The sequence below is a fragment of the Lycorma delicatula genome, chromosome 2 (assembly GCF_047948215.1).
Source record: "Lycorma delicatula isolate Av1 chromosome 2, ASM4794821v1, whole genome shotgun sequence".
Classification (NCBI taxonomy): Eukaryota; Metazoa; Arthropoda; class Insecta; order Hemiptera; family Fulgoridae; genus Lycorma; species Lycorma delicatula.
This window is the reverse complement of record NC_134456.1, coordinates 137985091-138002355: the sequence shown is the minus strand read 5'-3', so window position 1 is coordinate 138002355 and position 17265 is coordinate 137985091. Positions and strand designations below refer to the sequence as shown.

At 30.9% G+C, this 17265-nt stretch overlaps 1 protein-coding gene across 2 annotated transcripts in view; it reads left to right on the top strand.

Moving 5' to 3' along the window:
* Positions 1-5130, top strand: part of rtv (QVR superfamily protein rtv) — a 32232-nt gene extending 27102 nt beyond the window's left edge. Inside the window, exon 5 of one of the 2 annotated variants that reach the window (XM_075356296.1) lies at positions 350-5130. In XM_075356296.1, the coding sequence (XP_075212411.1) occupies positions 350-429 (80 nt within the window). In that variant the 3' untranslated portion in view covers positions 430-5130. Of the gene's footprint in view, positions 1-261 lie in introns of both variants that reach the window. The other variant, XM_075356297.1, reaches the window with a different exon arrangement.
* Positions 5131-17265: the final 12135 nt, after the last annotated feature.

Below are 17265 nucleotides of genomic sequence, written 5' to 3'. Positions count from 1 at the left end.
TTCACATTTTTCCTTAAACTTTACTAAGTTAATTTGGTTGCACTGTAAATTAGTGTCTTTCAAGGCATCAAGACCACATCATTTATTTAGAAGAAAATATATTTTTAATATCTAGTTTTTAATTAAAAAAAAAATCATGATATGTTATTATTATATGTTTTGTATATATATATTATATATATACAAAATATATATGTATATATCTATATGTGTATATATCTTTTTGTATTACATTTCATCCTTTTTGTATTACTTTTACAGCTAAAGATGTGGTTTATTTTATTGTAGTACTTTTACTCTTTGGTTTTTGTTCCTTATTTCAATGATGTGATATTAATTTGGTCTGCAGGTTGTATATTAAATATTTACAATAACGTTGAAATTCAAACTAATTATGCCCTCCTAAGAAGAAATGCAGTAAGTACATAAATCAAGTTTTTGAAAAAAAAACCTTGTCTAATATTTATTTAGTATATTTAATTTTTTAATGTGCTATCATTTGTGTTTTGAATGAAGATTTCAATTTTCTAAGTTGAAATGATTTTTTAAAATTTATTTCCATAAAAAGTAGCAGATATTACATTACTGATAAGTGGAAGGCTATTTCTAAACTGTGTCATTACAAGTAAAAAAGCAGTTATCAGTACTTAAAAGTTTTTCCATTTCATATTTTTTAATTAGTACAGTTAAAATTTCAACTAATTCAATATCAATCTTTAAAAATCAGCTTACTATACATACTTCAGTTATTCAGATAATATTCTAGCAATATAGATACTGCAACTTTAGTAGAGCTGATTTAATTTATTACTTAGCAAGAATACATTAACTTTTGTTTTGTAGTAAAAATACAGTATGTGTAATGGAGTAATAAAGTCTATGCATTCTTCCTTGGCAAACTAAATATACTGTTTTTTTACTTGGCAACATCAAAAATTTCATGTTAATATTGCACTTGCCTGCTATAAAACCTTTTGAATGGATGGGGTATTGCATTTTTATATAGTTCAGTAGATAGAACTCGTTGAGGTGAAAATTTTGAATATGTAAGTAATTTTCCAAAAAATATTGTAGATATTGCGTTTTATCAGGATGTAAATATCAGCTTTTACATCTGATGCCAAATTACTAAATAATGGAGAGTTTAATTTTTATCATTGTAGCTCTGTTTTTTGGGTATTAAAAAATATTGAAGAATAAATTTGCTTTTAAATGTCTTTCTTGTATAGGTTGTATTATCTGTTCTTTTGATGTCATTGTTTTTTTATTCATATATATATATATATATATATATATTATAAATATTTATTTGTGATTAAGTGGGGGCTGTTCTGGCATTTAAATTTTATTCTCTTCTTGATAATTCTGTTTTAAGGTTTCATCTAATATTTTCATCATCTCTTTAAAATTGTAGCTGATATCATTCCTTTGCCACATCTTTCAGTACTCAAACTGATGATCTCTTTGTAATTCTGGCCTTTGTTATAATTTTGACATTTCTCAAATAAAAACATTTTTTGGTATTATTTATCTCCTTTTTTTATTTTTTTTTGTAAATTAATGGCTAAGATATAAATAAGATACAAAAGCTGGCTCCGCACTTTAATGATGCTGGTCACACGGTCTTGTTTTTTAAATCTCTCATGTTGTTAATTCATTGTGTCGTCATTATGGTATTTTGACATGACACATTTATGCTCACTTCATTTACATTGATGTTGTCTAGGATTTTACTTGAGTAGCTGTATTTTCCTTGATTGTTTTTATTTGAAGTTTTATTAAGGTGCTGTTATATTCATGATATTATTTTACAACTACTTTATTTTCTAATTTATTGTGTATGTTAATAGGGAATGTCCAGTGTGATTATTGTTTATAAATCAATTATTTGTTTAAAAGTAAAGTATATGTAGTTTATAAAGTAAATATTACTTTTATATTTTTTGATCTGTTTCAATATTTTTTTTAGTAATTGTTTGATTACTGTGGATAAAATGGTTAACTGTACAGTAGCACTGTGTATATACAATTCCTGTACCAACCACAAACATGTTGCATTATTTTTCCCCCAAAGGATCGTGTTAGTAAACAGGAATTAATTGAATTTTGATGAAAGGACACTGTTGATGCAAAACTTGCCAGAGTTTGGTATTAACCTGATTATTTTGACAGTGAAAAGAAACTATGAAAATGGTATGAAAAAAATACTGTTAGATCATCTATAAAAACATTATTGGAAGGAAATTTTTATAGCCTTAGTTTATGTAAGTAAGTATTGATACTGTAAATGATAGTTATTTGGGAATAAATTATAAAACAATTTGGATTATAATGAATTGAATCATTAAGTCATAAAATCCTAGACTAACACAAGTATGTGATAATATTTTAAACTTTGACATTAATAACATGTATTAGTGTTAATAAATGTAGGTATCCTTAATCTGTAATCCTTAAGGACAAAAAGTACGACTGCAATGTAATATTCTGTGGTATTACAAAGGGTTGTACCACGATTGCCACTGCTATAGCAAAGAGAACATGTTCACTTGTGCTATGAGTTAGCCCTTCTATTCAATAGTTCTGGATAAGATGCCCAAACCATCTTAACATTACCTAGCAAATAATAGATTTAACCAGTTATGGTTTTCTTTATTGGTTAGTATTATACTTAAAAGCATCTAATCTGTTGGTACATCATTTCTTTAGAAGAAAATATATTTTTAATATGAGTTTTTAATTAAAAAAAAAAAAAAAATCATATGATATATGTATATATATGTTATTATTATATGTTTTATATATATATATATTTTTTTTTTTTGTATTAAATTACATCTTTTTTAAATTACTTTTACAGCTAAAAATTGAAACTTAAAAATTTACAGAAAAAAACTTTTGTTTTTATATATGATGTGCTTACAATATTAATGTTTTAAAATTATTTTTGAATTTAGAATTCTTTAAAAGATTTTTTGCCTTGTATTTTTTTTTAATGTAGTATATGTATTAAAATCGCTTTATTTATGGAACTATATCACGGAATGATTATATATCTTTATTTATAATCTTTACTATAAGATATGATTATATATCTTTCTTTACTTTATATCACGGAAAAGATTAAGTAATAATTTTTGTCTCATAATCAGGGAACGATATTTAAAAAATAAAACAAAACTTTTTATTTTCCATTGATTATGATCATTCTACATTCTTTGATAATTACAATTATGTATACAGGTAAATGATATCAGTTAAATGGCCAGATCAGTTAAATGGCCAACCTGGCGATGAACATATTTCATCAGTTCTTGGAAAAAAAAATCATCCATGATGTACTGCAATAAATTTTTATTTATTTCCCTTACCTCAGCAATAATAATTTCCCTTACCTCATTCCTTTTGCTGTTTGTCATTTTCTGGTTTGCTAGTATAAACTTTTGACATTAAGTATCCCCAAACAAAAGGTCTGGTGCCATTAGATGCAGAGACCTTGTTGGTGAGGTTTGTGTCTCCAAATCTTGAAATTAGATGCCTTGGAGAAAGTGGTTATCTATTTCCATTGAATCTCAAGATGTGTGTGTCGTTATGCTATTCTGTTGAAAATATAGTGCACCATGCTTCTCCATCAGGAAACTCCAGTAGTGAATTAAGCATCTCTTGATAATTTGATGCTGTTACTGTCACAGATCAATTTTTTTGCCCGTAGGCTCAATGATGCTGAAACCTTGACACCTGTACAAGACTGTTACCTTTGTGTTATGTAACGCTTTTGTAAATATCTTTTTTGGTTTGCCTGTCATTCCTGTAATGACAGTTCTGATTATTGGTTCTAATCTGATATGAAAATTAGCATCATCAGACATGAAAAGTCTTTTCTAAACAATTTGATCATCATTTAAATTATCTAGCATCGTGTTACAAATCTGTAGGCAAGGAAAGTTATCATTTGGTTTTAATCCTTGCATGATCTGAATCTTGCATAGATGCAGTTAAAGGTTAATGTGCAATATATTGAAATAACTCTCTGAGAGATATTCATACAAAGGACTGTTGCTTAGTAGTGTGTATTAGACTTGTATTTACTATCTGTCTTATTCACTCTAATGATTTCAGAGTATGTAGTTTGTGCTTAATTTTGATGATCTAATTAGCAATATTAATAATGCCATCAAACTATTTAAACCACTTTAATATTTTAATTATTATTGATAAATTTTGTTCAGTTTTGTATTCTGTTGTAGTCAGTTTAGTTTATTTTGCTGGCCATTTTTTAATATTTAATGTAATGTCACACTTTACATTAAATATTGTTTAATTAAATTTTGTTATATTAAAATATGATTTTCGTTAAACGTGTGGTACTTTTGTTTAATCTACGTACTTGGTGATATTTTTTTAGTAATTTGCAATGTGTATACATGTTTGTGTAATTTCTGTAGCAATGTTAGCATTAATTATTGTTATGTATGATTTGATATATTAAAAAAGCATTTTTATGCAATTTAGAGCTTGATTAAATTGAGATTAATAAAATTTTTTTATTTTATATTTGTTTTTAAGTAACTTCAAATTTTATTTATATATTTTTATGTTTCTAGTTTGTCATTTTTAAATTACTCATTTTAATAAATTAATATATTGTACCAAATTAAGAGTAATCCTAATTAGGAAATTGCTTTTGCCTCATCATATTTTAATCTAATTAAAAAAAAAATTTTAAAGAATAAAATTAATAAAAATCAAGATGGAATATAGATAATGATAATTATTATTTTAATGTATTATTAATATTTATCAACATGTCTGTTTTTTTATTCTGGTTAAATATTATATAATTATTTAACTTAGTTATAGAAATTTTGATTGTTACTAGCTACTTGAGTTAGCTCATTTGATTGAATCAGTTTATTGGAAATAGCTGTGTGAGGATTACTTGTTCAGTTTTTGAGTGCATTATCACATGAAAATGTATGAAAATGAAAATTTTTACCTCTTTGCTTATTTGTATATTGTATGATCTATAACACTAATAGACAGAAAGTCATCTTGTGATTTTTTAAAGAACTTTTATAAAAGTGTATTTTACATAGCAGTGTTAAAAATAAATGAAATAATTTACTCATATTTGTTGTATTTCTACTTTTAAAAATCGCTAGTGTTTAAATTGTAGTTTCTTTTACAGGTATTGTTTTTATTTATTTATTTTTTAGGCAACAAAAGATTAATTTCCTTTACAATAGGAGTATGGTTTATAGTGTGTGAAAAGTACAAAACTAATATAAAAGCAGTTGTGTCTTTAGGAGTTGACCTGATTTCCTGTATTACATATAAAGAAATGTAGTAATAAAAACTTAGGAGAAAATTTTAACAGATCTTTTATAAATACATTTTTACAAAATTCAGTTTCTTATAAAAAATTAAGTATGTAATTATTTAAAAAAATAAAAAATAAAATTAATGACTATCTACAACATGAAAAAGGCTTATCATCTAAAATGTTCTCTTCATACTGGCTTGTACACCAAAGATATCCAATGTTCTTAAGTTTTCAGGTAGAGAGTGGAAAAATGTGTAAGAAGTCAAACCTAAGTTTCTGAATTCTTAGTAATTGCTAATGATCATCTATAAGAAAATAAAATTTTTATTCATATTATAGTTATTAATAAAATTTGGTTTATTATTATTTTGGTTACCAGTTTTTCATTTTATATTTATCGTTAAAAATTATTTTAAGAAATAGCAAAATAGCTCGATTGTGATATATATTAACTTTTTGTAAATCAGTAAAGCTTTAAAGTACAGTATTTTTTATCGTGATAATATTATCATATAATCAGTTAAAAATATTATTCATTTATAAAATTAAGTACAATAAACTAAATATTTATTAAACAAAGGAAAATTGAAGTGCACTTTTATATATGTTAGTCAATATATATACATGTGAATTTAATATGTGATATATGTGAAGTGATACACCTCTTCACTTCTTACCTTACCTAGTAAGCCTGGCATGGAAACTTGTTTGGGAATGATTATGTCAAGGTTTTGGGAGTAAAAGTTTCTTAAATCCAGTCACCTAATGAATCCTTATGGTTATAACATTTTTTGTAAATTAAAAAGTCACTTCTCATTGAATGAAACTGACACATGACTGGCTTTTGGCTCTTAAATATTTGCTTAAATTATTTTTGTCATTATTAACATATCACTTTAAGTATTCCAGGGTTTTTTCTTTAATATCCGTCTAACTTGTAAAACTATTATGTTTGCTGTAATCAAACATACCACTCACCTGTTAGGAGAGGTATACGCCATTATTTCTTGTAGCACTTGATCATGCAGCTTCACATTTTTGATGGGTTCTCTATTTCTATTAATGTGAATCTACATAGATTTGCATAAATAAAAATATATTATTGCCCTGTTTGTCATGTATTCCTGTTTGTTCCTACGTTTAGTAGCAGCCCAAACCGATTCAATTCTTTGACTATGCATGGACACTTATATTAGGATTAACAAAATTATCCAAATTGTTAACAGTGTAGTATTTGTACTGCATCCCAGGGATATTTAATATTTCCTCATAAATTTTCATCTGTTGGATATAATGATTGTAATGGGTAGAATGCTGGCTGTAATTGCCTTTGTAAGTGTTTCTGCAAACTGTTTTGGCACAGCATACAAGAAATACTCCATCATTTGTCTGCAAACATTCGCAAAACCCACTGAGTAGGATAAAACTGGCCTATGTTATGTTTTCTTGTAGAGAAACACAATTCATTGATTTCTCTTTTGCATCTAGGTTTACCCATTCTGATGGGGTTAATAATTATGGAATGAGCACAAACATCCTGTAGATAACACTTCCAATTTGTGATCGTTTCTGTTCCTATGCCAAGTTAATAGGCACAGAATTTGGCTGTGGTGTGTTACTTATTACACCAATAAATAAATAAATTATTCTCCTGTCATGTCCCTTTTATGAAAACCAATTTCCATTCTTTGCATTGTTCTGTTGCATCGCCAACAACTGGACCCTGGCTTTAACGTTACTGTTTGATGGCCATTAGGACACATGCTTTCTTGATGTAGGTATCTGCATTGTTAAAAGTACTGTATTGCATTCTCTTTTCAAGAGCAAGTTCAAACAAAGACATTGTACTTCTCCTGGATCTCTACAACAACTATACAGGAATAACGCATAGTTGTTTATTAGCTACTAGAAAAGAAATTAATATGAAATGTTAAGAAACAGTTGCATTTTATATGAAGAATAATATTTTAATGGCCCCGATAGTAAGAGAAAATTTGTTTGAATGGATTGCAATCATATAACTACAATCATAAGTATGAGAAAGTAAAACTTATAAATACGAGTTGTGCAGAAACATTCAAAAAAAGAGAGACCCGGGTTCTTGAATACAGATGGTTTTGCATATTTGTAATCTGAATTAATTTCTTTGAAAGTAAATATAATTACTTCTGTTATTTCCTCAAGTGCTGTTGATTTCATGGTGTATGCTGTATTTTCAATGATATTGCTAAAAAATGAAGTTGATAAGTAAAAGTATTTTGAGGGTATTTCTATGGAGCTGATTATCTGATAAGTTTCCTGTCAAAAGACTTCATTAACATAATGTGGTAAGAATCCCACCATACTGGAAACATAGATTTTAAAAATTATGAATTCGTTTTTAGCTGTTGGACATAAATTCCAACATACATACATATTTCCAGATATACTTTTCTTGTTATTACCTTAAAAAACATGGTACTACCACTCTTTGGCAAATCCCTCCTTCCAAACTATTGCATTGGTCAGGTTTAACTGAGATTCAATTGTTCAAATTAGATTCAAGACAATTGTTGTTTTCTAGGTACTAATAAGTCATCTTGGCCTTTCATCCAGAGGTCTGGGGTTTGAATCCTGGTGGTTCTCTTGTCAAAATGTAAGGCATTTTCACAAGCTACTAAATTACCATTCCATCTCATGCTCTGAAGCAATACCTAATGGTGGTTCGGGAGGCTAAAATGGTAGTAACAAGTATGTGGATAAAAAGGTAGTAATTGTACTTATTTACCTTTCCTGATAATTTTTTAAAAATGTTTCTTTGTTACTCCAAAAAAAATTATTAAAAAATTCTGTTACAAACTGTTTGTTCAACTTCATTTAATATCAGTTATAAAAAACTGCAGCCTATTGTCCAGATCATCTACTAAAAGACCATGTTATAAAATTCCTTTATCATATTTAAGATCAACTTCTTGTTGATTTTATCAGATTTTGAATGAATGTTCACATGTTGGAATTTGTCTCACTTTATTTTTGACTGTTGATAATAGCACCACAACGTGTTTAAAGCACTCCTTAAGTTGTAGACTACCTTACAAGTTGGTTGAACAGAGTGGGAGTGGTTATTGAAGTGAAATAGTATCACATTAAAACAATGACCATGCTGTGTCTTCAAATATTATGTTCTTTTTTAACATTTTATAATGAATGTAAAACTAAAAGAACAATAACAATAGAATAACTAGTAATGTAAATAGCATTTGTGTTGAAGTCAGATGTTTTAATGGCATATAAACACTCCGGTGGTAAATTTAAAAGTGAAAATATAGGATTAGCAAAACTGAAGACTGAAGTAATATAAACTAATAATATTTTCAAAACTCCAGTTTTTCCATTTCAGTGGGAGTGACTTTTATGTTATACAATATAACTTTAAAACTTAGCCTTAAATAAACTTTTTAAAATCTTTAACAGTATTTTACTGTAATGTATATATATAAATGTATATATATATTGGAAACATAATACTTTTTTTGAAAAATGATTTCTGATTTTATATTTTTTGTACTTAAACAACATTTTTTTAGTAGATATTATTTTTAATAATATTTGATGAATATTTATTTAATCTAAGTGGTTTTTATTAGCTATCTATTTTTAATGCACGTTGATTTTAAGTTAATTAAAATATATATTTTATTTAAAAAATTTTGAATTTTGTAATTACTGTATTTTTTATTTTTTATGATCTTTTTTTACATAATTTTTTTATTTGTAAAAATTTTTTTCTAATAAAAAAAATATAATTTTGTATTTTTTTCCACGAAATAAAAATATATTTTTACAAAAATGCTTATCTTTTTATGATTTTTTTTGTATTTCCATGAGGTAGAATAAAATAACTAATTGTGAGGGGTGGCTGAAATGTAATGTACACTGAAATATAATTGGAGAACAAAATTTTGTGCAAGCGAGAGTCTTATTTTCTTCTACTACTGTAACATTCCAAAACTTGTTGTCCCATGTTCTCTCATTTTCTGTCATTTGGCATCGTTATGGAGTCGAGTACACTTGATATGTCAACACATCTAAAACATCATCTATGGGGACAATGACTTCCTTTTCAATATTGGAATGAGAGATGAAATGGGTCCATCATCAGTACCCAGAAGAAAAATAGGCTCTATAGCTTGTCCCAATAAAAAAAATTACAAACAAATCTAAAAAAATTCTCTCAACTGTGTTTCTGTGATTTCAAAATGTGTACTTGACTGACTTTCTGGAAGCCAGCTCAACTGTAAATTGTGTGCCATTTTTCCATTCCAAAATATAATGTATAAATAAATCACAGCCTATAAGTAGATGTTATGATGTTAGGGTCAGGAGACAAATCAATGGAGATGTTATGGTTCTGGAATTTACATATATATTCAAATTTGATTATACTGGACCTATGGCTTACAACAAGTTACTAGAAGATACGGGAAATATTAATATGAAAAGATTATTAAAGAAAAAATTAAACAAATGGTGCATTGAAAATAATTTGGCATCAAATTGTGCTTAAATCAGATTTTCTTAAGGATTGAGTGAAATGAGTTAAAACTGACTTTTATTAATAATAGAAGTGTGTGATTCTAACTGATATAAAACTTGTTTCCTTTTTCTTTACCTTTTTCTGTTCTGGTTTTTATTGTTAATAAAGAAGTTATATTTAATGAGAATAAATATAATCAAGAACTGTTACAAGCAAGCTTATGTACAAACTCAAAGTTTGGACACTTTTTCCTGTGATTTAAATGTACTTATACTTTGTTATATACGCATAAATAAATACAAAGAGATGTTTAAAACACTTAAGGAAATGTGTGTGTCGTATTCAACAATCCACAGATAATTCTGTAACAATAATGCTAAAACCACACACATTGTGTGCAACCGTATCCTTCATTCTTACCAGATTTGGCATCCTATGATTTTAATTTTTTTCTTTGATTAAATAAACATGTTAAGGGTATTAATCTCACCAGGAATGATGAATGTAAGGACACAGTAAGGTCATGCATGGATAGTGAAAAGACTGCCAGCATTCTTCATTCACAGATTGTTAAAACTAGTTACCCATTGGAAGAAATGTGTAAACTGTAAATTACAATTAAATGGAAGAATAAATGTAACTTATTGTTACAAGTAAAATGCACTGTTAGCTATATTTGTTTAATATGACTATCTTTTCATGAGCAACTGTGCATTACATTTCAGCCACTCCTCCTCATATTATGAACCGATTTATAGTTTTAGATAATAAATGAATAATAAGTTTTAGACAATAAATGAAGATTTAATTTCATTGTTTTCCCTGCACAAAATGCTTTTTGAATTGAACGAATTGTTTCAACTTTTACTTCTACTCTAAAACAGTAACAAGTTTTATCTAATGCGGATGGTTATTTTACTGTTTGCTTGTGAATTAGACTTAATTTTTTTAGGTAAGACTGGATGATATTTGACCAACATCACATATAGACTGAGGGATGAATGGAGTAAGTAACTTGCGTTTTCTCTGTTTCTCGCATCTTTAGAGTATCCACATTTATGAACAATTCCACGTGTAATTATTCTTCAATATGGTGATTTTATTTTTGCACAATGTAACACCTGCTAGTGATAGTTATTTATGATAAACACATATTTGCATTAAAATTTTATTGTACATGTTGTGAGCGCATTACCCATGAAACACCACCATGAACATAATTAGAAACGTACAGCCATTTTGCTTTTGCAAAATTGCAACAGCAAAATTTCATGAATTTACCTTTTGGAATTTTACAACAGGACAAAATAGTTGCACATTTCTTATTAAGAAACGTATTGATACAGAGGGCATTTTGAAGATTTGTCTTATAAAAATTACTGCAAGTTATGGAATTATTTAATATTTATTTATTTTTTAAAATTCAATAAATGTTTTTATATATTGGTCTTCATATATATATTTTTCATATGGGTTGCATAACTTTTCACTCGCCTAATTTATCTCTTAGTATTTTTGATGATTTTTTTTTATATGAAGGAGTAAATAATTTCATTATGGATGTACTTTTTTCCCTTATTGGGAAAATGGTTTTACATGTTCGTGTTTTCTGAGACGATGAAAGAAGTCATTTAAAGAGAACATTTTGATTTCAAATGACTTTCAAAGTAATGATTTTTACATTACAAAATGCTCGTAAAGTACAGGGATCCTTAAATAACTTTTCAACAGTAAAGCATGGAATATACTCCTACCACGATACAATTTATTTTTGCAGTATGAAACCTTCACAGCCCAACTACCCAGGGTACCCCTGTGGTTTCAATTTAACATTTCTAGATGCATAGTTGATATATCATTTTGAAGGGCATTAAAATAAACTGACACAAAAATCTTTAGACTGCAACCAACCAAAATCCAATAGTATTTTTCACAACTAAGGTTACAAGTGATTCACAGTACCTGTTAAACAACCACTCAACAGTAAAATACCAGAAAAGTAGTATATATTCCTATCTCAAAACCATCTATTTCTTGATAAGATTTCACTACTTGGGATGCCCTGAGGCCATTTTCGAAATGATTTGTAAAAAATATCAAATGACTGTCATTTTAGTTAAGGTTGCTTAGTCCAGAGATTACTAATTTTAAAATTGTTATTTTTCAGTACTCTTTAAAATGATGTCAGTACCCTATTTTTTCAACTTAAAATTCTGTAGGTATCTCTAGGTTTGTGATAGTCTGATACCAAAAATAGATCTTTTCCAGGTAGGACCATTTGCTAAGTTTTATTAGTTTTAAATTTATTATTGAACAGTTATTTAAGAGGTAGTTTAGACCACTTTTGAAACTAGATGTGAAAAACATTATGTTGGCTGTAATGTTTAAACATAGTTCTACATTTTTTATGTAAAAGTTTTTGTTTTTCAATGCACTTTAAAACCATGTGTCACAATCCCAACCTTTCAACTTAAATTTTTTATCTACCCTCTATTATGACAGTCGTATGGTTGTCTCACATTGAAAAAAAAAACAGATTGTTTCAAGGTAGGAGAATTTGCTGCTTATCTTTCTATGTTTAGTAGTTAAAAAGTTGTTAGGTGTTTCCGTACTTTATGAACACTGTATCACAACTTTCAATTAAAATGATTGTTATTATTATTACTTATTCTCAAAGTAACAACACGCTTATGTCCAATACAGTAAATTTATAATAGATGAAATCTGTAATTCATAAAAATGCCTAACCTGATCTGGATTCAATCCGGAAACCTTCTGGATGAGAGGCAGGGATGCTACAATCTGCCATTTAGATCAGGAATGTGATAGGTAAAGTAATTTGTATTTTTATTAGGGTAAGCTAATAGGATGTAAAATATTTTAATTATTTTCACACTTAATTTCCTTTCGGGACTAGTCTCTGCAGCTTTTCATCCTCTACATACACATTGAGCTAAACATTTTACATTATCACATACACTACACCAAGAACAGTACACAAATTACAACACATACACTTACTCAGCTACACAATAACATTGTATACTATTTCACCATTTCTTTTTACACTTACATTCAGTGATGTTACTTCTTACACTTACACTCCAGTATATGTGTGCTCTGCTGGAGAGGTCTGTTATATTGCTGGTACTTTGGGAAATGTATGTCTGTCTCAATAAATTCCTCTTCAGTGGTTTGAAGAATTTGTTGGTCCACTTGAAAAAACCAACAAAAACAGGGGTTTGAAGAGACTTCAGCTGAATATATATCCAGTGATATATCTTATACCTATATAGCAGTGAATCCCTACAAGAAACGATATGGAATGTGTTAAATATTCCTGCATGAAGTTTCTTATTATTAGGTATAACGAGGAAGGTAAATTCTTTGCTAAGGTTTCTCCCTTCCTTATTAACAAATGCATTATAACAGCTTGTGGGTCTGTAAAATCGATAAAGAAACTTTGAAGTGGCACCCTGCTAATTGAAGTCTGTAATAAAGAGCAGTGTCAGAAATTTCTATTACTTAAATATATAGGATCAGATCGAGTGATGGTGGAGCATCATAAGACGCTTAACTTTAGCAAAGGTTTACTGAGACTCTTTTTACTCTTTTACTGAGACTTGGCTAGCATAATGTTGCCTGTAATTACAGAGGAGCTGTCATCGCAGTCAGTTACGTCCATGCAGAGGATTATGATAAGGGAGAATGGTGTTGATGTACCAACATCATCACTAATTTTGATTTGTTCTGATCCTACTGTTAGAGTGAAGTTGGTTACTTTTTAGTTTGTGTGCAACTTTATATACTGAACCCCAAGACACTGCTTCCAATGTCAGGGTTTTGGTCATACCAAAATTGGTCATTGCCAAAAGGAACAGATTTGTGCGTATTGCAGTCCTACAGATCATGAAGATACCAACATGCTCTGAAAGAGATAAGCGTATAAACTGCAAAGGTCCACATTCGGCAAATTTTAAGGAATGTCCGCTTTACAAGGAAGAAAAGGCAATCTTGAAGATCTGTACTGAGCAGAAAGTGTCTTTCCCTGTGGCTCGTCGGGAATACTGAAAATCCCTCAGCATAAGGAAATTGTACAACCTGGTGTTAGTTTTGTGTAAGCTATCTCAAACAATGTACAAAAAGAGAAGATATGCACATCATGTAAAGAACTAAATCGGTAGAAGCTTTGTCAGAACAAGTAAAATCCCTTATGACTGCAATTTCAGCACTGAGCACTGGCCAAGAAGGTAACTTCTGCCAGGAAGGCCGATAGTAGCTTTGATAGAAAGACTAACAACGGTGTACCTAATTGGACGGTCTTGTTTGCAGGTTATAAATGACTCGTACGTTATTTCAGTGTTTGTTTATTAGGTAATCAGTTGATAATATGCTTGGCGAGGAGAAGCAGGGAAAGCCTAGACGGGGTAAACAACTCACTCCTGCTGGTGAAGTAGTGACTGGAGTACGGATTGACTCCAGTCACTACTTCACTGAAGAGATGACTCGTCCATCTCTTCAGGGGCGGGGGGGTGTCGGATGTTTCTACCCGGGCTAAAAATCTTGTTCGTGAGTTTAATAAGGCTATTAGATGTGAGAGTAGTTCAGCTCCGCTCTTGAGGGAGTTCAATGAACGACATGACTCACTGATGCAATTTTTAGACAATTCCAAATGTGGTTCAATTGGTTCTCCAAAAATGGCTACTCTGGACTGAGAGGTTTTAAATCAATTTTCACTGTCCTAGCTGAAGGATATGAGACCGTAACTACTAGGCCTGCAGAAGCGAGAGAGGTGGTGATTAAAGAAAAGTTTTCAGTTTATGCCTCAGTGTAAGCCTTACGCTGAGGTTTTGAGAGAGAAACGGGAGGTCAGTCTGACCCGTAAGCACCCAGGAAGTGCTTTTCGTCAATTTAAAATACGGGGTAGCAGTTAAGACGAGTAAGGAGATGAAGGATGAATTTCAGGTCGTCCTTTGACAAAATAGGTCGAGCTTGAAAATTTGTAATATACATGAAACGATAAAGGGATTAGTTGTCGTTAGACAATTACGTAGCAAGCAGGTTGACAAAGTTCTTTCAGACTCCCTCTGTCGATAAATCCGACATGAAAGTTGACCCCAAAAGGAGGAGGCGTCCAAGGATCATAGTTTTTTGACATAGATTTGAAGAGGAGTTGATGACTCTCATACGAGAAAAAAATACTTGTGCGAATAGCAAATGTGTTAATAAGGATTCCAAGCAATTAGAATAATAAGGATTGTGGTTTTTAAAGGAGAGCTGTCGATATATACATGGATTCTTTAGCGTTAATTAATGGTTAAATTTGAGCAATTTAAATGCACCCCTGTGCATTTAAACTGCCCAAATTGTTACATTGCTTTCACTGCTTACATTGTTCGGTGAAGTTGCTCTGCGTAGAAGTTTAGATGTGGTTCTTCTACAGCATCCATAGTTGTGTCTGGTGCTCTACCGGGTTGCTCTCATTGGAAATTATTTTATTGCGGTTCTGACAGTATGTCCGCTGTTGTGTGTAGAAGGAAGCTTGATTGTGTCTTCTTACAGCAGCTCTCAGATAATCATCACATTGTATATTTTCAATACAAACATCCTGCTGATCGTCATCTTGAGGTGTGGGATAAAATTCTCAGATTCTCGGGTCATAGTCCTCTCCTTATTGATGAGGATGTTAATGCTAAGTCACTATTATGACATAGTGGTTTCCCCGATGATGGCGGTGAATTAATTGAGGGCTTTTTTGCTCAACATGACTTACAGATATTTAATTTGTCTGGTGAGTTGCCCACCCGCGCATGTATGGTAGACGGGTATCGGTTGTTTTGTTGTTACCGTTGGTAGGTTTATTCCTGCCAGTGTTAGTGACTGGAAGATGGCTGATTGCTCAAGCGATCAAAGATTAATTGTTTATAAGATTTTTGGAGGTTTGAGTGAATGCTACCGATGTAAATTTCCAGTTCAGCAGGGTCATTTTTTGTACAGGCATTCGGACTGGAGGAAGTTCATTGATTTTCTGTTGGCCAGACTTCGTGTTATTGATTGCAGTTTGGAGTCACTGGGTTCTAAACCCAATGCCAGTATCTGACAGGTTGTCAGCGGCTTTTATTGATGGCGCTGAGGATTCGATTCCCGTAGTTCTGGTCAAGAGAGGCTCGCACCATGGTGGAGTAGGAATTAAAAGATCTGAAACAGGTTGTCTATCATTTACAAAGAGCGTCTCAGAGTGAGGGTAGTACTGAATGGCGGGTAGTCCTTGTTGCAGAGTATAGAGATCAAAGATCTCATTATTTTCATAGGATACGCACAGCGAAGAGGGATTCTGCGTTCCTTTGTTAGTGAACAGAGTAACAAGGATCCCTGGAGGTGTTGTGTATAAGATTTTAGGACACAACCGTAGAAAGGACGTTCTTCTGTCTGCTCTCTCTATTCGGCATGACATAATGTCAGATGTATTTCAAATCTTACGCAGATTACTTAACGATTTACTGCTTGATGACAACGAAGCTGGGGAGACCGCATACCATCTGCGGCTGTGACGTGAGATTGCTCTGTTTCGAGGAGATGCATTGTCTTTGGAGATTGCTGAGGGAGGCCAAGGTGCATCAGGCTACTTATAGCTTAGGCAGCGGTAAGGCCCCGTGCTTTGATGGAGTAACAGTGGAGCCCTTGTTCGCCAACTTGGGGTGACTGTGAGATCAAAAGTGGGTTCAATAAATTGATGTTTGGCGGATGCTTCCCTGTATGTTGGTTAAATTATTGTTTAAAGGATGCGACAAGGATACTTGTCATATGACGCTACTTATCTCTAACGCTATTGTCGGTTATTGGTGAGATCTTTGAGAAGGTTTTGTATCTTCGTATAAATGAGAGGCTGATTTTGTGAGGGTTATTGATAGAATACGGGTTTCGTCCCGGAAAAGATACTGAGGACGTCATACTCCGTGTGATGGGTGGTGTAGATCAGTGCAGCGGAATATGTCTTGGGAATTTGCCTGGACATTTCTGGTGCTTTTAATAACCTATGCTGGCCTTCTGCCATTTACCAATTGCAGTAAAGAGGATGTACTGAGGGCGAATTGCAATTATTGCAAAGCTGTTTCAGTCATGGCGATCGATGTGTTGCTTTGCGAGGGCATCCTATGAGTTTGGAAAGTCACTGTCAAAAGGTTGTCCCCAAGGCAGTGTGTTGGGTCCTCTGTTGTGGGTGGTCGAAAGAAACCTCTGATTTCTTTTCACGAACAGAGATTTGCGTGGTATAAAGTCTTTTTCAGTGCTATTTTTTAGCTGGTGGTCGAGTATGTACTTTCCCCAGTTTCACAATCTTGCTGTCTGAGAACTGTACAACGGTTTTGGGCGTTTATTGTTAAGACGATTCATTTCCATTTCACGGAGATTCAGAGTGTTTTGGCGC